At 43.8% G+C, this 23,269-nt stretch overlaps 1 protein-coding gene across 3 annotated transcripts in view; it reads left to right on the forward strand.

Annotated features, from left to right (window-relative positions):
- Positions 1–23,269, forward strand: part of LOC308677205 (protein NDRG2-like) — a 48,698-nt gene that overhangs the window by 21,287 nt on the left and 4,142 nt on the right. For all 3 annotated transcript variants that reach the window (XM_081343415.1, XM_081343416.1, XM_081343414.1), the window contains 10 exons: positions 1,452–1,572; positions 1,671–1,733; positions 2,751–2,811; positions 6,885–6,971; positions 8,393–8,449; positions 9,241–9,344; positions 18,768–18,812; positions 21,826–21,877; positions 21,995–22,042; positions 22,498–22,533. In XM_081343415.1, the coding sequence (XP_081199541.1) occupies positions 1,452–1,572; positions 1,671–1,733; positions 2,751–2,811; positions 6,885–6,971; positions 8,393–8,449; positions 9,241–9,344; positions 18,768–18,812; positions 21,826–21,877; positions 21,995–22,042; positions 22,498–22,533 (674 nt within the window). The remainder of the gene's footprint in view (positions 1–1,451; positions 1,573–1,670; positions 1,734–2,750; positions 2,812–6,884; positions 6,972–8,392; positions 8,450–9,240; positions 9,345–18,767; positions 18,813–21,825; positions 21,878–21,994; positions 22,043–22,497; positions 22,534–23,269) is intronic.

Here is a 23,269-nt window from a genome sequence, read left to right on the forward strand (position 1 = left end):
CTTTCTTCTGCCCTCTGTTTATATTCTCACTCAGACAAACCTACCTCTGCCTCTATAAACTAGCCCTTAGTAAGACTCCAGATTTCTAGATCTGACTGCTTGATGATCTTTGAATGAGGATAGTAGGTAGATGATCCTGAGTCTGCCTCCCTGCATGCCTCTCCAAAGCTCTATCTACTGCATACTGCAAAAATTCTTCCAGCAGCAAGCAGTAAAATGTAGAGATATTAAGAAAAAAGAATGAAGTGCTGCTGGTTGAATCTCCCCCTTAGTTATCACTCCTTATCTTAGCAGCTAATTTTCCATCCTCCTTTTCCTCCTCCTTGCAACTGCTAGAAGAAGTTAGCCACTTAATAAAAGAGGTAAACAGGAGACAAAGGAAGGAAACTAGCTGTTCTTTCTGTACCATACATAATATTTTTATTCTGTCTGGCTATTTCTGCTTATGGGTTAAGTAGTGTTCAATTTCCCAGCAGAGGTTTGGAGCAGTTATCATTAAGGCAAGTGTAATGTGGAGTCAAACACGTAATTCTGTCTTTGGAAAATGGAGACAGTAGTGTTCTCTCTCACAGGATTGTTGCAAGAATTACATGTACATTTTTATGGCATTTATAGCATTCCTTCCACAGTCAAAGAGTTTAAATCATCACAACATGTGCTTGCTGATTTATTGAGTTTTTTGGCCCTTTCATAGCTTCCGTTCAAAATTAGCAATACCAGATCTGAATTTTAAAAGACCAGATAGTCACTAAGTGGCAGAAAAGAGTTACAGAAAGGTAACTTTTTTGCTGTCCTAACCAAAAGTCCAATTCTAAGTCAAAAAGAAAACACCAATTCTTACACCAATTTTCTTCCGTCCGATACGGGGCATCTCTTAAAATTCAGTTGCACTATTTCTGGAAGACCTCAAGTTTAGAAAATGTCACTCCATCGCAAAAGTACAGACTTTTGCTATTTTTAAAAAAAATGTATTTACCCTTTAAAATTAAGATTCCAAATTCAAACTCTGATACGACATTTTAAAAATATTTTTATATTTTCAGTGTGATTTGCAGCCTGTTCTGCAGTTCTTCCTCCACCATTTGGTTGAATCATCCCTTTATAGCTTCCCTTCTTCCGATTTTCCTACATGGAGGGATGGGAGGTCCCCAATTCAGATTTATCTAATCTTCTGAATGTTTTGCTTTCTTGTGCTATATGTTTATGGCAAATACTGGAGCCCTTTCCATACTTCCTAGATGTTGCTGAATATTGGAGATTGTATTTCTCAATAAACATGCATACGACTGCCTTGTGAAGCAAAATATCGTAGTGGCACACTGATTGGCAGCCAGGAAACTATGGCTGTTTCCCCGTAGGGCTGTCCCTGTTTTATTAGGCCTTGCCCTTCTGATGCCCTTCTGCAGCCTGACACCCCTTCTTCTGTCTCCTCATCCCCACCCCCACCCCAGATCATTCGTGCTTCGACACTCTCTTCCACTATGAGGACATGCAAGAGATCATAAAGAACTTCGTGGTGATACATGTGGACGCACCTGGCATGGAGGAGGGGGCCCCGGCCTTCCCTCTGGGGTGAGCCTTGCAGCCTCCATTCCTGCCCCACCTGCAGTGTTGGGTGCGAAGGGAATCAAGCTATCTAATGCAGCCCCTATTCTCTCCTCCCTTTCTAGGTATCAGTATCCTTCTTTGGACCAGCTGGCTGACATGATCCCCTGCATCTTGCAATATGTTAAGTGAGTCTGGGGAGGAGGATGTGACTGACATGTGCCTGTCAAGACAGGAAAGGAAGTCTTGCTTTGAATTTGATGCCAAAATGCTTCTTTGGAGAATGTGAAATTGAAAACATAATACCTGTCCATAGCCATTTAGAGCAGTCATGTCTTAATATTCTCTGTCTTCTTATCTGAGATCACATAGCAGCTGCAAAAGGCAACTGAACAATCTTGGGGGAAAAGGTGGCTGCTTTAAAGAGCTGAAGACAGATGCTATGTTCATTCTTTGAAGCATTGCCTAGCCCAGGGGGGTAGGCAACCTCGGCTCTTTTATGACTCATGGACTTCAATTCTGGGAGTTGAAGTCCATGAGTCATAAAAGAGCCGAGGTTGCCTACCCCTGGCCTAGCCCTACCAACTGGTATTTTACTGCTTGTGAAATGCAGATACAGTAATTCATTAGAAGATGGTTTAGGGACATCTTAAAATCTGATGATTGATTATGGACTAAGTTGTCATGATGAACCACATGTCTAAATAGGTATTTAAAGGGATTGAGTGATTACACTTACAGGTAAGACTGCAGTTTCTTTTTTCTTAATGGAGGGCTATTTTTTTTTAAAAAAACTGATAGATCTGTTTTAGGGCTTATGTTATACTTGTATATCTCAGAATGACTGAAATTGAACAATGCCTGATAAATGGGTATCTGAAGCAGCAAAAAAATAATAATAATCTGCAGTCATAAAGCTTTCCGGGCTGTAGATGCCAACCCTTACTATATAAAGAAATAAATATAGATAATAGGAAAGAGTAAGGAAAAATGTAAACAGTGGCACTAAAATTGCACAAGATGAAGAAGCGCAACCTGTAACATTTCAAACTGTGCAATCAGTACCACTAAAAAAAGTACAAAATCAGCGAGTCCAAAACAAATTTTGGAAACAGTTGCTCCACCTGAACCTCATTGAAGAATCAAAGCTGCCAAGGCAGCCCCTGTTCCACTGCCCTTTGCTACTTCATTTTTCCTTTCCACAGCTTCACCAGCATCATTGGAATTGGAGTTGGAGCTGGAGCCTATATCTTGGCACGCTACAGTGTAAGTAGAATGGGGCCTAGCATCTGTCAAGCAGGCAAACATGTTCTGCATGCCAAAGGGGCATGGTCAGATCCTTAAGTCAGGGTGACTTGATCATCTCTGACAGTCAACCCAGCGATGCCCTCTCTGTGATGTCCCGGTGCCTGGAGGCGGTTCGGGTCTGGATGGGGAGAAACAGGCTTCGTCTCAATCCCGCCAAGACTGAGTGGCTGTGCATATCGGCATCTCGGGTTAACCAAGTTATTCCACCTCTAACGATGGGGGGTGAGGTGTTACCCCCCGTTGATAGGGCTCGCAACTTGGGCGTCCTCCTGGACTCACGGCTCAATTTTGAAGATCACATAGGAGCCGTGACCAGGGGGGCTTTTGCACAGGTTCGCCTGGTGCGCCAGTTGCGTCCCTATCTGGACCGAGACGCCCTACGCACAGTTACTCATGTGCTTGTGACCTCCCGTTTGCACTACTGTAACGCTCTCTACATGGGGCTGCCCTTGAAGACCACTCGGAGGCTTCAACTGGTGCAGAATGCGGCCGCGCGAGTTGTAATGGGGGTCTCCCGATACTCCCATGTAACACCTCTACTCCGCGAGCTGCATTGGCTTCCGGTTGCCCTCCGGGTGAAATTCAAGGTGCTGGTTATCACCTATAAAGCCCTACATGGCCTGGGTCCGGGGTATTTGAGGGAACACCTGCTGCCGTCATCAAACGCCCTTCGCCCAGTGCGCTCCCACAGGGAGGGTCTGCTCAGGGTCCCGCCGGTAAGAGATTGCCGGCGGGTGACACCCAGGGATAGGGCCTTCTCAGTGGGGGCGCCTGCCCTCTGGAACCAGCTGCCGGTGGAGCTGAGGACTGCTCCCGACCTCCGATCATTCCGCCGGGGCCTGAAGACCTGGCTCTTCGAGCTCTCGGGCCCAGACTGAGGAGAAATTTTAATTTGGGGTTCTTTTTAATCGACTACAGGGTCAATTTAATATTTTTTAATTTGGTTCTTAATTTTTGTATTTTGGATTTTTAATTCCCTGTAAACCGCCCTGAGTCCTCAGGGAATAGGGCGGTATATAAATATAACTAAATAAATAAATAAATAAATAAGCAAATCAGGCCTCTGAATGGCTGGTTTCTGGGTTCCTGTCCATAACAGTACTTTGGGGGAAAACAATCCACAGTGAGGTTTTAGTTGTTTGAACTGTGTGGTATTCTGACAGGTCAGCTAGAGCAGGGCTTTTCAACCTTTTCACCCACTGTACCACCTTTAGGATATGGCAACATCTGAGTACCACCAGTTGCCTAGCAAGGTGTCAAAAACGTGATGACCAAAAAAAAAAGGAAAAAAGTGATGAAGTACAGGTAGTCCTCGACTTACAACAGTTCGCTTAGTGACTGTTTGAAGTTACAATGGCACTGAAAAAAGTGCCCCCCAAGCCACAGCCGAGCAAGACACCTGCCTGCCCACCCGGCGGTGCTCTTCCTCCTGTCCGAGGTTTTCATTGTTGTGAGCATTTCTGTTGAGGATTGGTAGCAGGGGTGGGGTGGGGTGGGGGGGTGTTTGGTTTTTATTCCCCCGGTCTGCTGGGTGGTTACAGAAGGTTTTGGTCACTTCACATGACCCTGGGACACTGTGACCATCATAAATATGAATCAGTTGCCAAGCATCTGAATGTAAATCACAAGACCCTGGAGATGCTGCAACATTCCAGCTGATCGGCGCTTCTTCTGGGCTCTGGAGAAGCACCGGGATCAGCACCGAGCTCCAGCTGGAGCCTGGCACTGATCCTGGCGCTTCTGCTGAGCCCTGACAGCCCTGCAGCTCAGGCTTCTGTGGTGCTGCCACCGGTTCGGCTCATTCCCCTCCCCCGCTACTACTTCTCTAGAATGGTCGCGTACCACCTGCCAGGTGCCAATGTACCATAGGTGGTACCTGTACCACTGGTTGAAAAGCCCTGAGCTAGAGAGGTATTGCCTTGTCTTACAGTGGTTAGTAGAACAAATCCAGGAGAATCCTCAAGACGCATAAAAACAGCAAAGATAGCAACTTGAGTCTTATTTCTCCTGTGGGTGTCCCTGAAAATGGGTTGCAAAGCCAGAAACCAAGGCTTGAATTCAGTGGCTAAATTTTCCATCTTGTCAAAATGTGGTTATATAAAACTATATCATGTTTTATAGTTAAGCTTGATGTGTAAAGCCCAGCTTCTCAAACTTATTCAACAAACCATAGTTTAATGATGTATGTAAACCCAGTTTTTGGTCTGAATCAGATTAAGTACTTATTCTCCTCAGCCATAAAAAACATATTATATCTCTCCAATTATCTTTCATGTTCTCCTTGAGCTGGCATGCATAATTCCCCACCTGGGGAACAAAAAAACCCTTTAAGCTAGAGTACATATTGAGTTTCATGATTAAGTGGGATATATGTGAAACTAGGTTGCCTCAGGCCTGATTTGATTCACTTAACATTGGCTCCCCTATATTAAATGTTGTTGCAAATAAAACAGTGTCATTTTAGTGTTTAAGAGATTTTGATAAGTGGTGTGCATAGTGGGGAAGAGTTGGAAAAACTGATCTAGTTGTAGAATTTTCCCTGTCAAAACCAAAAAGCAGAAAAAGTAGTGGTGTATCAAGGGTACAGCAAATGCTTCACCTTCTGCCTATCCCAAGTCTCAAGTTGCTTCTGGTAACTGATAATAACATATCTTCTGCTGAACATCTGTATCATTTCAGGACTTAAGGAGGTTTGATTATCCTTGGTTAGCTTATTTTCCTTTCTCCATCTCCTTTAATACTTTTTTTAATTCGCTTAGTTGTTTTCTGTGATGGCTCCAATCATAGTAACCAAAGCCCCCTGTTCTAAACTGGCAGCCACGCTGCATCCTGTGTGGTTGCATTCTACCATATGTAATGTACTGTAATTACTGTACACTTTCTGTGAAATAAGCCAACCGTGCTTCCTTTTGTCCATGCTGAATCTTCAATTGATCTGTATCAGTAGGGAATCCCACATGGTCCCATGGCTATGAAAAAGTATTTCCATTTTCCTCTATTGTTTTTAGTATAATTTTTTTAGTGGGGTTGGGGGTGGTGCGATGTCTCAGTGATTTAAGACATTGGACTTGTCAACTGGAAAGCCAGCTTCCCAGGTTTGAGATCCAACAAGGTAAGCTCCTATCCTCACCCAAGCTCCTGCCCACCTAGCAGTTCAAAAGCATGCAAAAGCTAGTAGATAAGTAGGCATCTCTTTGGTGGGGAGGAAACATTGCTCCATGACATCATGCTGGCCATGTGACCACACTGGCTCAATGACCTTGAAACAGAGATGAGTGCCAAACTATAGTAGGGTATGTCATTTAATGGGGTGAAAATTAATTTTTGATTTTTTTTTGTTGGGTTTCTAAAAATATTTATTTTTACACCAAGAATTCATATTTGCTGTTATTTTGCAATTGGACAACATTTAGCTTGGTAAATCCATGTCTGATCATATACCTCACAAAAGTCTCTTGTAATCTAAATACTGTTAACATTAACTCTCCTCCAGCTCAGCCTGGTCGTCTCCTACAATAACCCAGTGTATTTTACACCACTGGTCATTCTAGTACCTTTTTTCCATATTATAATACCTTTTTTCCATATTATAATATCCTTTCTCTGGTCAGTAGATAAATCTCATGACAATAATCCAAATTTAGCAATACTGTGTTAGTTCTTTTCCCAACATGTTGTTCACCTGGGCTATTAAATGTAACCTTAATATTTTCAATAAATGTGGCTAGCAGATGGTGTCAGGCCATTTGATGAGCTTATGGTTACATAGAAAGTGGATTAATTCAATAATGAGATTAAGCATGTTATGTGAACACAGCCAATATACATTGAAGTTTGGACATAGATATGGACCATGCAAACTGAATGGTACATCTCTTTCTATAGTTTATGTCTACTGTATATTTTGGCCAGGTCTGAAAATATATATGAGGAATGTGATAAATTACCCTAAAATATGCTTGAGCTGTGCTATTGCAGTCAAAGTATCATCATGGTTATGGTTATTTCTAATTGTTCTTATTTTCCCACAGCTCTCCCATGCAGACACTGTAGAGGGATTGGTTCTGATCAACATTGACCCCAATGCCAAGGGCTGGATGGATTGGGCTGCTCATAAGGTAAGACTGAGGAATATGCTCATAGCTGTCTGCCAACAAACTGTATGCAGGACTTGTTATAGCAAGTAATTAAAATGACCATCAGTCTTTGGTTTAAAGCAGTGAAGGGCAACCTGCTACTTCCAAAGTCTTTGCACTTTCTTGCTATTTTTCGTTTATTATCTAAAAGATATTTTGTCCAGGATCTGAAACACCTATATGTGTGTCTGTCATACTTTTGCTAAAATTGTGGTATCAGTACAACCATCAGTATAATATCTTGCCTATATAGCTTCAAGAGAAGATCAGCAATTGCTTGTGTGCACGTGTCAGTTCACTGCTGGGATTTAGAGACTAAAAATAGTTTATTGTTTTCTCATAGGAATATATTGATATATTGATAGGTGGGGTTAGCATGTTTTATCAACTAATATGACGGCTTCTTAGGTTAAACCATTTAAATGCTCATCTCTGACTCTGCACAACTGTTTCTTGATGAGTGGACAGTGAATGGAGAAGTTCCCAGTTATTCCCTCCAACCATTATTAGTTGATTTAAATACACACAAACAAAATTGACACATTTCTTATACATACTTCATTATTTCTTCAATCTAAACCTCTAATCCATTTCCCTTCATAAAAACAAATCTCTTAACATCTAGGCAATACATTATTCTGATCTTGTTTCCCAACTTTTTGAGAGATGGAGCAAAATAAATAAATAAATTAGAAAGTGCAGAAGTGGAAAAAAGTATCTAAAGGACTATTTCTATATTGCAGGGAGTTCAAAAATAATTCAAAGGTACAACAAAATAGAGTTTGCATATATTCAAAAGCTCCTTTTTCTATACTGGCAGGATCAACCCCTGTGTCATTCTTGAAGCAAGATGGGTGGCATATAAATTAAACAACTTCTAGGCTTGAGCATAAGGCATAAGTCAGTGACTTTAATTTCAAAGACCTTCAACTTTTCCTCTTGTACATATAGTCCTTGACATACAACAGTTCATTTAGTGACCATTCAAAGTTACAACAGCACTGAAAAAAGTGACTTACGACCACTTTTCACACTTACGACCATTGCAGCATCCCCATGATGATGTGATTTACATTCGGATGCTTGACAGCTGACTCACATTTATGACGGTTGCAGTGTCCTGGAATCATGTGATCCCCTTTTGCGACCTTCTGAAGAAGCAAAGTCAATGGGGAAACCAGATTCACTTAACCACCATGTTAGTAATTTAACAATTGCAGTGCTTCAAATAAAAAAATGTGGCAAGAAAAGTCATAAAATGGGGCAAAACTCACTTAACAAATTTCTCACTCAGCAGCATAAATTTTGGGCTCAATTATGGTCGTAAGTTGAGGACTACCAGTTTTGCCCTTTCAGAATAATTCTCTGTTTGTCCTCTAATCATATTCTGTTTTTTTCTTAAGCTTACCGGCCTCACCTCCTCCATTTCTGAGATGATCATAGCACATCTCTTCAGCCAGGTAAGCATGAATAGTAGGAGAATAAAGAAATGATGGATGGTACATAAAGAAGCAGAGTAGGATCATTAGTCTCGCTTCACTTCCAGCTCCCTGGTAATACTAAGACAGGCTTTTTAAAAAATGTGTGTATTGAACTTTATTACTTCAAAATTAAATACATGAGAGACTGCAGATTACTTTCTAATGCAGCTATGTTGGCTGGCAATTTGAATGGTTCTTGGAGAACAGTTGATATTGCAGTGAAAATAAAGTATAAATAGGAAACAAGAAAATAATTCCTCTTTTTTGAAAGCAGGCTAGAACTATTTACTTTAGAACAGTGTTTTTCAGTTTTGGCAAGATGAGTGGACTTCAACTCCATGCTGACAGGGGAATTCTGGGAGTTGAAATCCATAAATCTTAAAGTTGCCAAGATTGAGAAACACTGCTTTAGAAGTTTTTTTTCCTTTTCTATTATCCTCAATCCTCATTCTATATGTAATATTTATTTTCTGGGGGAAATGGCACTGATATGGAGCTATATGACTGATCATAATTACAGTTGGATTGAAAGAAAATGGTAGAAGAAATCTGGATCTATTCCAGTGCCTTTAACATCAGTTGAAGGTGCAGAAGTCAACAGGCATAAATTTTCTTAGCATGGAGGGAAGAAAATCCTTTGCCAAAGGAGACTGATCTTAAGCCACAAGCAACAGAGGCTGGTTCAAAAGTTGGCAGCCTAGAGGTTAGATAAATTTAATGGAGTAGCGGTGAGATTAAGTTACAGGAGTAATACTCCTCTTCTTCCACAGGAGGAACTTTCCAAGAACACTGAGTTGGTGCAACAACAGCGGGATATCCTGAGTCATGCTACAAATTTACCCAACATTCAACTCTACTGGAGCAGTTATAACAGGTTGTGGGGACAGGGAGGACTAGGCACGGCTGAGTCCAGGTTAAACTCTCAGAAAACAAGCTAAGACACAATGGAAAGAAGGATGTCCAAACAAAAGACCCAACTAAACATAAAATTTTCAAACATTTTCCTCTTGATTGCCAGCCTATGGGGTTAGACCTAGATCAGTGTTTGAGAACAATGTACTTTTCACAAAGATACTTCAGCAATTACACAATCTAAAGTAGCCAGTCACAGACACATAGATTTTTTACCTGGGCCTGAGAAAGCCTCCTGCTTCAAATGAAGCTGAGCCTTAGGGGTTTTTTAAAGACTTACAAGGTTCTGTAATTGTTTCCTTAATTGACTTTTCCAGGTCTCTTCAAAATTTCCATCTTAGGAATTGCCATTCTAATAGGCAATTTTCGTATGACTCAGTCATAAATTTAGTCTCTGCTCTCTTTAGAATCTTGGAAAAACTGGGCCCTGGAGATTTGAGCAATGTATTGAAATGCCATAATGTAAATCGGTGAATTAATTATTAAGCTTGAAAGGCAGATGACTTAAGTATTTATATTTGATTTTTATCTTATAGAAGTCATCCCGTATAATATTATAAAAACAATTGTAAACTAGTATTTATTATTAATAATAATAATGCAGAATAGTTCACAGTTTTCCAAACTTGGCATTTTTATGATGTATGAACTCCAACTCCCAGAAGCACCAGAATGCTGGCAAATGATGTGGGATGGTTTCACGAGGTCGATGGATCGTTAAGGTGCTTCCAAGTGAAAAGGCATCACGCAGAGATGCAATCATATTAGCTTTATTCAATGATAGATTAAAGAGAAAGAATTACTTGGCATGAAGGCATTCATGCCTGCATGTGAGAGAGAACAAAAGAAAAGAAAGCAAGCTAGCATAGCATAACTGGAACAGAAGAAGAGCAAAACTGAAGAGAGACTGAACAAAAAGCAGCCCCTTTGAGCAGAGGTATTTATGGGGGGTCTGAGCCCCTCCCTAACCATAAAACTCTCTCGCCAATAGGGCTGTAGAGGTCTGGGACCCCTGACTCATCAGTGGAAGCAAAGAAGCCTCTTTGCTTCCATCTGATGACCCTTTTGGGGAACTGCCATGGCTGGCACAAAACGTCTAACAATTCCCCTTCTTGCCAGCCAATGACAGGGACCAGTGAATGTATGTGAGGGGCGAGCAGGTGTCATAGACATGTATAAAGATGTTCAGAAGACCAAACACAAGCGCTTACACAGAAGGTTGTGCCGGTCAATGGGTACAGGTTTGGTGAACAGATCAGCTATCTGGTCAATTGTGTTACAATGCTCAACACGTATGAACCCTTCTTTGGTAAGCTGCCTGACATTTTTATAACGTATGTCTATGTGGCGAGACCTAGAGCCCACCGCATACGCCCCCGAGATTGCAATTGCGGCTGTATTGTCCTCTTGAATTTGGATGGGCAGAGGAGGAGATGCCCAGATGCTCGTTATCAGAGCATTGAACCAAATCAAATCATTGGCCGTGTCTGACAGGCTAGCATATTCCGCCTCGGCCGTGGAGCAAGAAACAAATTTTTGTTGCTTAACATGCCAATGAATAGGGCAGCCATTTAGCAATATGAGGAAACCAGAGGTGCTCCGTCTACTTTTGGTGTCGCCAGCCCAGTCTGCATCTGAGTAAGCGGAGAGCTGGGCCGTCTTCCCTTTCTCTGGTTCCAGCACAAGAAGGGCATCAGCCGTGCCCCTAAGGTATCTAAGTACCCTTTTAACAGCAGTCCAGTGGAATTCCTTTGGGTGTTCCACGTGCCTGGACAATAGATTCACAGCTAAAGCTATGTCAGGCCTGCTCCAATTGCTGATGTATAGCAAGGAGCCAATCACAGATCTGTAAAGCGTGTTATCTGTGAACTCAGGACCGTCCTTGTGAGTGTGGTTGTAAAAGTCACTTTGCATTGGGCTATGCGTTGGGTTAGATTCTGCCATTTTGCATTTGGCCAATAACTCCTCTATCTTTTCTTTTTGAGATAGAGCGAACCCCCCCTTAGTGGCCAAAATGTGCACGCCCAAGTACTTGTCAACCCGCCCCAAAGACTTCAGAGTAAATTTTTCTTCCAGGGCCTTGGCAAATTCATCACACCCTTCCTTGTCAGGCCCTACATATAATAGGTCGTCCACATAAACTAACACCCGTTCTGTGGTACCCTTGGAGTTGCGTGTGAAGACACATTCATCTGCATGGGATGCAGTGAAACCAACTCGTTCTAAACTTTTTCTAAGACAGTCATACCATAATTTCCCTGACTGTTTGAGGCCATATAACCCTTTGTGGAGCAACCATGTATTTCCCCCTTCTTGCTGGTAGCCAGGAGGAGCCCTCACGTAGATCTGCCGGTCCAAGTTGGCGTGGAGGTAAGCCGTCTGGATGTCGAATTGAAAAACTTCCTCCCCCAGAGCGGCTGCAGTTACGAGGGCGGCCTTGACGCTCTCTGCCCGGACGGTTGGAGAGTAGGTCTCCGCGTAGTCCTCCATGTAGCGCTGAGCGAAGCCCTGAGCTACCAAACGGGCCTTATACAGGTAGAGGCCATTGGCAAGTGGTTTGGCCTTGTAAACCCACCTTGTGCCAATGACTTTCCTTTCCTTTGGTGGTTGCTGGGGGGTGAAGACCTTGAGTTTCTTTAAGCTCTGCATCTCCTTCTCCATCGCTAGCTGCCATTTCTCCTGTTCCTCGATGGGCAGCTCCTGGATGTCTGAGAAGGATTTTGGGGTGACCACAACGCTGTTGACAGACGCGATGTGCCCAATGTCAATTCTCTTTGGCGGGATCCCTTTGTTGGACCGCTTTGACCTCCTTACCTTCTGCCACTCACCGCTCTTTTCTTCCGTGGGTCTCTGAGGCGTTGCTGGGGGTGAAGATGACGTGTCTTCCTCCATGGGACTGGACGCATCTTCGTCTTGTTCCTCACTTTCGTCGGTGGCAGGGTATGTGGTCGTCTCAGGTGATGTCGTGGTCGGTGTGTCCTTGCTGGGTCGGTTGACATATGGGCTCAGATCATTCGAGTGGATCTGGGTCCAATTGGAGTCCTCTTCGAAAGAGGCAGATTGGGAAGTCACAGGCCTGCCCCCTTCTCCCAGGAAACGATAGGCCTTGGAGCCAGGAGCATAGCCCAAGAACCTTAGTCTCTGGGAGACGGATCTCCCCTTCTTCCGCAGCTGCTTGGGGATGTGCACCCATGCATAGGAACCAAACACACGCAAATGTCCCAGATTTGGTTTCCTACCGTGAACCAGGAAATATGGGGTCTGGTTCACAACACTGCTCCAGGTGCGGTTTAAGGTGTAATTGGCGTAGTGCACTGCTTCTGCCCAGTATGATTCTGCAACCCTAGCATCTGCAATCAGACTACGCATCATAGTTTGCAGGATTCCATTTCTTTTCTCAGCTACGCCATTCTGAGAGGGGGTGAATGGCGCAGTAAGAAAATGGCGGATGCCCTTACGCCTTACCCAGTCCTGGAACTTTTGGCACATGAACTCAGCCCCGTGATCACTCTGCAGTTGTGCGATCCTGGTCTTGTACTGGGTTTGTACAAAGTTGTACAGTGACTTTATGGCGTCAAAGGCTTCGGATTTTTCTGTGAGGGTATACACGTGGCCGTATCGTGAAAAATCATCAATGGCAGTGAGAAAATACTGTCTTTTCCCTAGGGATGGTGTGAAAGGCCCGACCAAATCAACATGTACTAGTTGGTACGGGTATTGGGCTTTACGCAGTGACATTTTAGGAATGGGGGCAGCCTTCCTCTTTGTCTTCTTGCAAATGGCACAGTCCAGGAACACGTCACAATCCTTGAGCTGGACTCCCTCAGCAAATTCTCCCAACTTTTTAACTACAGGGAAGCTCACATGACCTAATCTCCTGTGTAAGAGATGGGCACACTTATCGTGCAGCGGCTTCCCCACTGACACCCTCTTGGCTCTAGTTGCTTTGAGTGGTGCTGTAGGTGCATGCTGAGATTCAGGCTTCTTGCCCACACTGCCTTTGGAAAGCTTTGGAGCAGGCTGTGGGGGCTTGGGTGCAACCGCTTCAGCCTTGCGCTCCTTAAACAGCCTTGGGGCTGGCTGTGGGGCCCCTTCTGAGGTGGGTGGGCTCTCAGGGGAGAAATATGGCAAACGATTTATGATGGCGATATTTCCAATGACCCTCTGGTTCCGGGTGACATGACCTCCCCCTTTGCGAAATAAAACTTCCACCTTGTCATCATCACATAATTTGATAATGCTTAATAGGTTGTTGGCAATGGAGGGAGCATGCAATACCCCTTCAACTTTTCCAAGTCCGGGTACAGAAACAGTGCCCTCACCAACAACTAAAGCTTTATCACCGTTGGCCACTTTGACAGATGAGTTAATTTTCTTTAACCTTTTAAACCCTTGACTCATATTGGTAATGTGAGAAGAAGCTCCAGAGTCCAGTAACCATAAATCAGTGGGACTATCAGCCTTTGTTATGGGGGTGAGGGAACAAGTATGCAGAAAATTGCCCTTGGTATTTCCTTTGCCCCCGCCATGCCCCCTTCCTTGCCCCTTGCCCCTACTTGATTGGGACCACGTTTGGGGGCTTGTTGTTGATGGGGGCAGTCTTTCTTGAGGTGCTCCTCAGAGCCCCAGATGAAACACTTAAGTAGAGCATTAATTTGCTCTGAGTTGTGGCGCCCCCTTCTGGCTTGCTGAGTGGTGACTCTGGCGTATTCTCCTGCATCTCTTCTCCTCCTATCTTCTTCGATGAGTCTCCCTGTGAGGTAGGACAGTGTTATGGCTTCCCTCCTGGCCCCTTCCAGTGAAACAATGAAATTGCTCCAACTCCTGTCCAGGGAAGCCAGAATGACAGCAACCATGTTCGCATCAGTTACAGGGTAGTCTCTGGACATCAGTTCTGCCCTGAGTGCCTTTAATTTCCCAAGATGTTCAGGCATGCTGCCCCCAAACCTCAGTCTAGAGGAGTAAAACTCAGTTGTAAGTCTGGTGATCGAACCAATGGTGTCGCTGTTGAATAAATTGTATAATAACTGCCAAACTTCACCAGCTTTGAGTCCATCTGGAATGCTGGAGTACAAGTTGCCATCCAGTGAGCCCAGCAGAGTTGTATAAGCCTGCCTGTGACGCCACTCTTCTCGGGGTCCCCAGGGAAGTGGAGGAGGTTTCTGAACCATTTCTAGAGTCCCATCGTTTAATAGACATACCTGCACATCTCTACTCCAACTGTTGTAATTCTCCCCCCCAAGTTGCAGTTTTTTAAAGTTGTTTGGAAGATTAGATGTTGGGGAAAAGGAATTCTTGTCAGTGGCACTTTCAAACATCTGAGAGGTGTCCATTGAGATAAAAGGTAAAGGGATCCCTCTAGTGGTCGTGGGGGGAATTTTTCCTTGATTATTTGGTAAATCCGTCTGGGCATGCTCGGGATTCTTCTCTTCCCATGAGGCATAGGGGGGGCAGAGCCCAGATTTGCCAGCCGGCAGGAGCTCCAAAGATTTTTCCTGAGGATTGCAAGATGCCTCCCAGCAGGATGGAGGCTGGATGGCACATGGATTGCCTGGATTGCCTTGAGAAGCCCATCGCTGGTCCTGAAGACCTGAAGAGAAGGTGGGAGGCCGCGGGGGTTGATTGTTGGGAGGCTCCAGGCTGGACCCCTCCCGGCAGTTAGGCCCTGGGGAGAGGGTAGGAGGCCTTGGAGGGGGGGTGGCTACCCCCGATGTTAGAGCTGCTGTCCTTTTGGCCTCGAGGGTTGCAACCAGGACCTGGATGGCTGTTTCAAGTCCTGCTGTATCTGTATCAGCCTCGGCTGGACAGGCTTTAGAGCCATCATAGGACTTTAGGCTTTCTGGTGGGGAGGACCCAGGTGTTTGCATGCTGCTTCGGCTGGATGCCAGGGATTGCTGGGCCTCCAGGCTTAATTGAGGCCTGTCTTTATTAGACCATGTGGGGTTACTGGGGGCCGCCATCTTGTTTCCTGTGCCAGGCCATGTGGGCGCTCTGGGGGCAGCCATCTTGTTTCCGGTTGCCCCAGGAAGCTGTAGGTCACAGTTGGGCGGGGAACTTTGCGCCAAAAGCCCTGGGGTCCCGGGGTCACTCAGGGTGGCGGGCGCCATATTAGGGGGCCTCATGGTCGCTTGGGAAAGACTCACCAGGTGTTCAGAGGCTTCCTGCGCTGAGGTCCCCCGTGGAGAGGCTTGAGGAGTCTTTTGTGTTGTAAGGAACTTTAGAAGCAGCTCTTCACGTGCCTGTGCAGTCATCTTGCTCACGCGGCGTTTGGCTTGAGCCAGGTCTGTTTCTGCAGCATCTGAGCAGTCTTGGGCAGTCTGCAAGCCTTCCATGCTTCCCTCTGTGGCGTTCAGTGGTAGGGAGGCGAGCGAAGGGCTCCCAGATGCTCTGCTGGATCCTCTGAGGGAATGGAGGTCATCTGTGCTCTCACCTGCAGCGGAGTTTGCTTCAGGGGCTGGAGGCTGGGCTGTTGTCTTTGATTGAAGACTCCTGGTCACAACCGGAGACCTCCTGCCATTCATTTTAAATGGATTTGTGCTGGATCTTCCAGACATCTTGTAGTATAGCCACTGGCTGGCTTGGAAGCGTTCCCTTAAACCATCCTCTTGCTACCAACTTGTGGGATGGTTTCACGAGGTCGATGGATCGTTAAGGTGCTTCCAAGTGAAAAGGCATCACGCAGAGATGCAATCATATTAGCTTTATTCAATGATAGATTAAAGAGAAAGAATTACTTGGCATGAAGGCATTCATGCCTGCATGTGAGAGAGAACAAAAGAAAAGAAAGCAAGCTAGCATAGCATAACTGGAACAGAAGAAGGGCAAAACTGAAGAGAGACTGAACAAAAAGCAGCCCCTTTGAGCAGAGGTATTTATGGGGGGTCTGAGCCCCTCCCTAACCATAAAACTCTCTCGCCAATGGGGTTGTAGGGGTCTGGGACCCCTGACTCATCAGTGGAAGCAAAGAAGCCTCTTTGCTTCCATCTGATGACCCTTTTGGGGAACTGCCATGGCTGGCACAAAACGTCTAACAAATTAGAGTTGAAGTCTTTACATTGTGAAGTTGCCAAGTTTGAAAAACACTGTAATACATAAATACATAAATCGCTGGACATTACATTTTTGATATGCACTAGGATTCTTAAGATGCTTTTCTAGAGCTACCAGACTTGTCTGGAAAACTCCAGACAAACACTAAATGGCAGCAAAGATATTCAGAAGGCATATTCTGTGCTACCATCTAGCTGTTACCATGATAGTTGTAATCAAAATCTGATAGGCCTGTTTTCTCCACATGTCTGTGACACTAAAAACATTCATTCTGAAGGCTGGAGGTTTTATTTATCAAATTAGGTTATCTTGCGGTTGCAGTTATATAGAGAATATCAACAAAAATATTAGAAATAATCCGGGAATACATATAGAAAGACAGGTCTTGAGATGTTTAGGTGTGCTCATAGCAAGTGACTTCAAAATGAACAGTGTGGCCAGACAGTTGTGAAGGCAAACAAAATTCTGGGATGCATTGCTAGTGGGATCACCAGCAGGAAAAAGAAGGTTCTAGTCCTGCTATATAGGGCTGTAGTCAGACCCCATTTGGAATAATATGTCCAATTCTAGAGACCTTACTTAAAAAATATATTGGTAAGATAAGCAAGTCCAGAGATGAGCAACAAAAATGGTGCAAGGTCTGAAGGACAAAACATATCAAGAGATATTAGAGCAGGGGTGTCAAACTTGTAATGTCACGTGACGTGTCGCAACGTATCGCAACTTTTTTTCCATTGGCAATGAGTTGGGCGCAGTTTTGACATGACACATCCAGCCCATGGGCCAGCAGTTTGATACCCCTGGATTAGAGGAACTGAATATGTACAGTCTGGAGGACAGAAGGAAAAGGGGTGACATGATTGAAGCCTTTAAATATACTAAGGGTATCAATAAGGTTCTAGAAGGCAGTATTTTCAATATTAAGCAAAAATCAAGAATACAGGGGCATAACCTCAAACTGAAGGGACGCGGTGGCTCAGTGGGTTAGGATGCTGAGCTTCTCGATCAGATGGTCGGCAGTTTGGCAGGTCAAATCTCGAGTGCCGCGTAACAGAGTGAGCGCCTGTTACTCATCCCAGCTTTTGCCAACCTAGCAGTTCAAAAGCACGTAAAAATGCAAGTAGAAAAATAGGGACCACTATGGCGTTCCGTGCACCTTTGGCATCTAGTCATGCCGGCCACATGACCACGGAGACGTCCTCAGACAAGCGCTGGCTCTTTGGCTTTGAAATGGAGCTGAGCACCAGCCCCTAGAGTTGGAAATGACTAGCACGCATGTGCGGGGGAACCTTTACTTTACCTTTTTAACCTCAAACTGACAGGGAAGTTCAAAAGTAATGTTAAAAGTATTACTTCACAGAAAGTAGTGGAAGCTTGGATTCAACTTCCAGCGGAGATAATGGGTCAGTCATCAATAACTGAGTTTAAAAATGCTTGGGATAAACACATGTCCATCATCTGACAAAAATTAAAAACTAAAAACAATAATTTAAAAAATAATAAATTATTTAAAAAGAAAACAAACAACCTCAAAGCGCAAACTTGATGGACCACTATGTCTTTTTCTGCCATCAGTTTTATATGTTCCCATATTTGTGGAGAAAATGGGAGAGAGGGACCGAGTGATTGGCATGAAAAGAGCTACCCTAAGGTTCCAAAGGTGCTTTTTCAAGAGGCAACTGGACTTTCTTGTTTTCCTTTGAAGACATTTTGCTTGTCATCCAAGAAGCTTCTTCAGCTCTGACTGGATGGTGGGGAATGGAAGGATTTATATTCCTTGCATTTGCATTCTTTTAGACCAGGGGTGTCAAACTGCCAGCCCATGGGCTGGTTGCATCGTACGGAGGCTGCACCCACCCCAGCTCCGGCAATGCAAAAAGGGTCGCGATACGTCATGACATGTTCATGTGACGGGTTTGACACCCGTGTTTTAGAGAGTCTCTCAATAGAGGGGGCAGGATACAACATCATCTATCTCCAGTGTACAAAACAGTCCTTTCAGCAATTCCAAGAAGGCGTCACACCCATTTGCATTACTCAGGTGACCTTGAGGACAGAGATAAACCTCCAAGTGGCCTCAACAACTCTAAAAGAATGCAAATGACCAGCTCTCTGCAAGGAATATAAATCCTTCCATTCTCCACCATCCAGTCAGAGCTGAAGAAGCTTCTTGGATGAGAAGCAAAATGTTTTCAAAGAAAAACAAGAAAGTCCAGTTGCCTCTTGAAAAAGCACCTTTCGGACAACCATGACCTGGTTGACTGAGAAGCCCCATAGATATTTAGCTACCTTAAGGACCCTGAAGCAGTGATTTACAATTCCTTTTTCTTTACAGCCGCAGAGATATAAGCTTGGAGCGTGGAGGGGATATCACATTCAAGTGAGTATCAACCAATCTTTAACCATTCTGCATCTTCTTAAGCTCATTTATTTCTTCTATGCATATATCATCCAAAGCTGCCACTAACATTTCTGACAGAGCTCACATGTAATTAACTTTGAATTCTTAACGCTAAATTATTAAAAGGGAAAACTTAGCAAAGGGGTGAAATTGTACATATTTAACTGTTTGATGCGGTGGCTCAGTGGGTTAGGACGCTGAGCTTGTCAATCAGAAGGTCGGCAGTTTGGCAGGTCAAATCCCGAGTGCCGCGTAGCAGAGTGAACTTCTCTATTTTTTTCTTATCTTCTTTGCTCCTCATTCTGAAGCCTCAGAGACTTGCTTGCATAATTAATTAATCCAAAATAAAAGGTGTTACCATGTGAATAATTTTTAGAAGTGGCAAGAGGGAGACAGAAGTCACATTGCTAGCTCAAAGAGTGTGTTGAGGGACTAAAAAAAGACATGTCGTATGTTAGATCTAAATATAAGAACTGTGGTGACTTCTTTTTCCTTTCCACGGGTCCCTGCTTCAAGGCTGGACTGAAAAATTACCATTCTTTGTCTGCCACTGATGTTGCTGCTGTTAAAGTCCAAATATTCAGTTCCCCTGTGCTATTCCTACCTGCCACCTACTAGCTTTCTGGATGATAAAATGTCTGTATAGACCAGGGGTGTCAAACTCAATTTCATTGAGGGCCGCATCAGCATTGCGGTTGCCCTCAAGGGGCCAGGTGGGTATGGCCAGGGTGGGCGTGGCCTACTGGGTGGGTGTGGCTAGAGTGCTTATGGCCTACTGGGTGGGCGTGGCTAGAGTGCTTATGGCCTACTGGGTGGGCGTGGCCAGCTCTACATCGTTCGCATCAAGGGTGCCTAGGGGGGCCTGGGCAGGAGTGGGACAGATCTGAGGGTCTCTGGCAGAAGGAGGGTCTCAGGGCCAGGGCCAAGGCAGTGGGGGCCGTTCCCTCACTGTTTCCAGGATGGCTTCGCGGGCCACATGAAACCACTTCGCGGGCCGGATCCAGGCCCCAGGACTTGTGTTTGACATGTCTGGTATAGACAAAGAAATCCCCAAGGAGTGCTAAAGGAAAGAGCTATTTCATTTCTGTTTGTACAGCGCCCAAATCCAGAATTTATATAAACTCAGCAAGACATCTGTTCAGGTGTTCATGCCAGCAACTTTGGTAGAATGCAAAAGAGTCCTTTGATCCATGTGGGACTCAATTCTTCTGCCAAATTCAGGAGGGAGTTGGGCCTCCTGTTTCTATATTTTTGCTCTAAGGGAAAATTAATTTTGCCGCTCCTGTATTATTATAGGTAAGTCCTACACAGAAGAGGCCAGAAGTGGAGTAAGGAGGAACAGCAAAATACAGTAATTTTTTTCTCTCTGTCAAAGCAACCACAGAAATTCAGCAGAAAAACCACTTCAATATACATAAACAAGCCTGGCTCGTTTGTCTTTGACTGTGTGATTTAAAAGAAGGGGGATTTCTAAACAGCCCCTCGCTTGTTCGTGTTGGAACTTGGACCCACAGAATGTCTGCTTCAACTTTCAGAGGCAGTCTTGGGCAAAGAAAGAGCATCTGACTAACATGATTGATGTGCCTGCCAAAAATTCTACAGCAATTCATGGGTGCATCCTTTGGGGCCACACAAATTGGTTTAAAACGTGCAATCTGTGGATTGCCTACTCCCTAAATTAAGAGAGGTTTGGGGGCTTTTCTTTGAGGGTCTTCCAACTGCAAGAGAAGAACCAATCCTGAGAATATCTTGCTACAACATTGTCCCCATGTCCTGTTTGAGATTCTTCCAGCATCTGTTTTTTCAGCTATGCTAAACTAGCTGGGCTCACACTACAAATAAGCCCAAACCTACTTTACTTATTTATGACTTAGTGTGGTTCATGAACCCAGATTTGGGGGTTTTAAACCATGGTTAAGCAAATCAAATTATTGCCTGAACATGGCCAGGCGATTGGAGGGGAGTCAAAGGCACCCTTTGACAGAAATAGATGGGGAAATACAAATACGTAGCGCCAGTGCTTTTTTTGTAAAAGAAAAAGGTGCCGGAACTCGCACGTCATACAACCCGCCTTGCCTACCCTACAAGGTTCCATTCAAAAAAGGTACCGGAACTCCGTTCTGAGTGTTCTATGAGAAAAAAAGCACTGCGTAGCGCACAAGGCATGGTCTTTTTCATCTCTTGTTTATCTCACCTTATCTCATTTTATATTAACCGCCAATGTTCCCCATGACTCTCCATTCTGGCACAAGAGAAATGTTCGTCACTAGAAAGAGAGATAAGGAGAAGTAAACAATGTGAGGGAGAGAATAGATCAGCCTACTCTGTGTGTGTGTGTGTGTGTGTGTAGGCAAAGGAAAACAACTAGTCTTCAGCACCTACTTTAATTCTTGCACAGCAGCAGCCCCATTGGTCTGAACCATAACTCCAGCAAGTCACCTTTAGCCCCTTACCGTCCATAGATTCTGGGTGTGCTGACACAGCAGGCTTAACTAGGTTACTAAAAGGGGAACTGCAAGATACATTGGCTTTGCCTTCAAATCTTAGTTTTGTGTGGTCTGACACGATGTACCAACCTGGCTCTTTTCATTGGTTTTTGAATCAAGGTATTCTATGTTCTAAAAATGGTTAACTCGGTAACTAAGCTCAGTTTTTGTAGGAATGCTGTTTTACTCTTCGGTCCCTCCCTTCATATTTTTTTTAATATTAGCCCAACCTACCTGGTATTAATCTACCAAATCTCTTGCCCTATAATTCCCACACGCTTAGAAACAAAAAAGTTAGTTTGTTCTTGGGGGGGGGGTTTGTGTATGTGTGTTGACATTTTCATTGCTATCTCCTCTGTGATTAAACTGTTTATGCTCTTTTACATTAACTTGAAGTCAGTTCCTAAATTTGTAGGTCCAAAATGCATTACTGCAAGCAATTTACAGTAATTTGGCCTCCAGTTCTAACCTTCTACCATTTTTCTTTTCTCTTGCCCTCTTTCCAGATGTCCTATAATGCTGGTGGTGGGAGACCAGGCTCCGCATGAAGATGCTGTGGTAAGTGATGAGGACCTTTCTTTTTTAAAAAGCTTCACAACCTAGAAGCAAAGGTGTGTTATTTCTTACCTTGTATTTATTTTAGATTCATACTATCTGCCTTTCTTCTCTTTCCAGGTGGAGTGCAATTCCAAACTGGATCCCACCCAGACCTCTTTCCTCAAGGTAAGCTATGCATTTCAGATGTACCCAAATACCAACTTGCAAAAAATATGTCCAGGATTATATTGAGCTAACCTGAAGGGTTCCCATCCCAGCAATTATGTAGCGTGGTAAAACTGGCGAAAAGGGGTGAAAGCTAGGTAGCCTATTTCAGTTACCATTTTGCCTATGGTGCTTCTAACCTTGATCATCATAGATTATTTTTCTTTCTCTATTTTTTTTTGGAAAGCAAAAAGTAGCAACTTTCCAACTAATTTTGAGCTACCAAAAGATGAGCATTCCCCATTAACTGTGGCATCCAATGGGAGCTGCAGACCAAGTCAACAGTCTTGTGTAAACACATACTATCACACATTTCCCCAACATGAATAGCTCCCAGACCTTTCAATCATCATCATCAGATCATCATGTTCTTTAAGCAAGTGTGCTTATTTAAGTTTCTCTTTCTTCTCTTGCAGATGGCTGATTCAGGAGGACAACCACAGCTGACACAGGTAAAATATACTAATAACCTGATACTCAAATTCAGAAATAGAATTAATTTTGCATTTCAAAATATTTTTAAAAGCAGTGCTTTTTTCTTAATATATCATTCCTCCTATTTGAGTATTTCAAAACTTATGTTTTAATATGATTGCATTTGTCATATACTTACATATGATTGCAGACTTGTAGTATATTCAGTCAATCCTGTTTTCCATACACCATAGACTGTCTTTGTGCAAATCAACAAATCAAATTCTGTTGGAGGTCTGTACACAGAAAAATGAATTGTTATCAATGCAGAAACATTGAATTATAAACTAATCCAAAGGGCTAGTTCATACAATGCAGTATGCTGAAATATAGTTGACTAGTTCTTATCTTAGTTTGCAATTCACTAGAGCTTATAATATCTTTTCTGAGAGACAGGAAGAAATAGTAGGTAATTGCTAAGATGTTCTACACACACCAAATAAAATCTCATTAAACAAGGTGTTCATTTTTGGTTAGGGAAATAACGTTTCCTTCTCTGCTCTGTTCCAACCAATGTAGTCATGCAAACATGTCTGCAGAGGGAAAAGGGCCTTGTTGAAATGGAGAAGTAGACAAGGAACCTGTAGGCATTTCTGAACAAGTACTCCATGCCAGTTTGAAAACATCAGACATTCTCACATCAACAACATTGGAGTTCTGAGCTGATTGATTTCCAATGAAGTTCTGCAAAGTAGTTGAAACCACTATGATGCT

This window comes from Vipera berus (genome assembly GCF_964194415.1).
Source record: "Vipera berus genome assembly, chromosome: Z".
NCBI lineage: Eukaryota > Metazoa > Chordata > Lepidosauria > Squamata > Viperidae > Vipera > Vipera berus.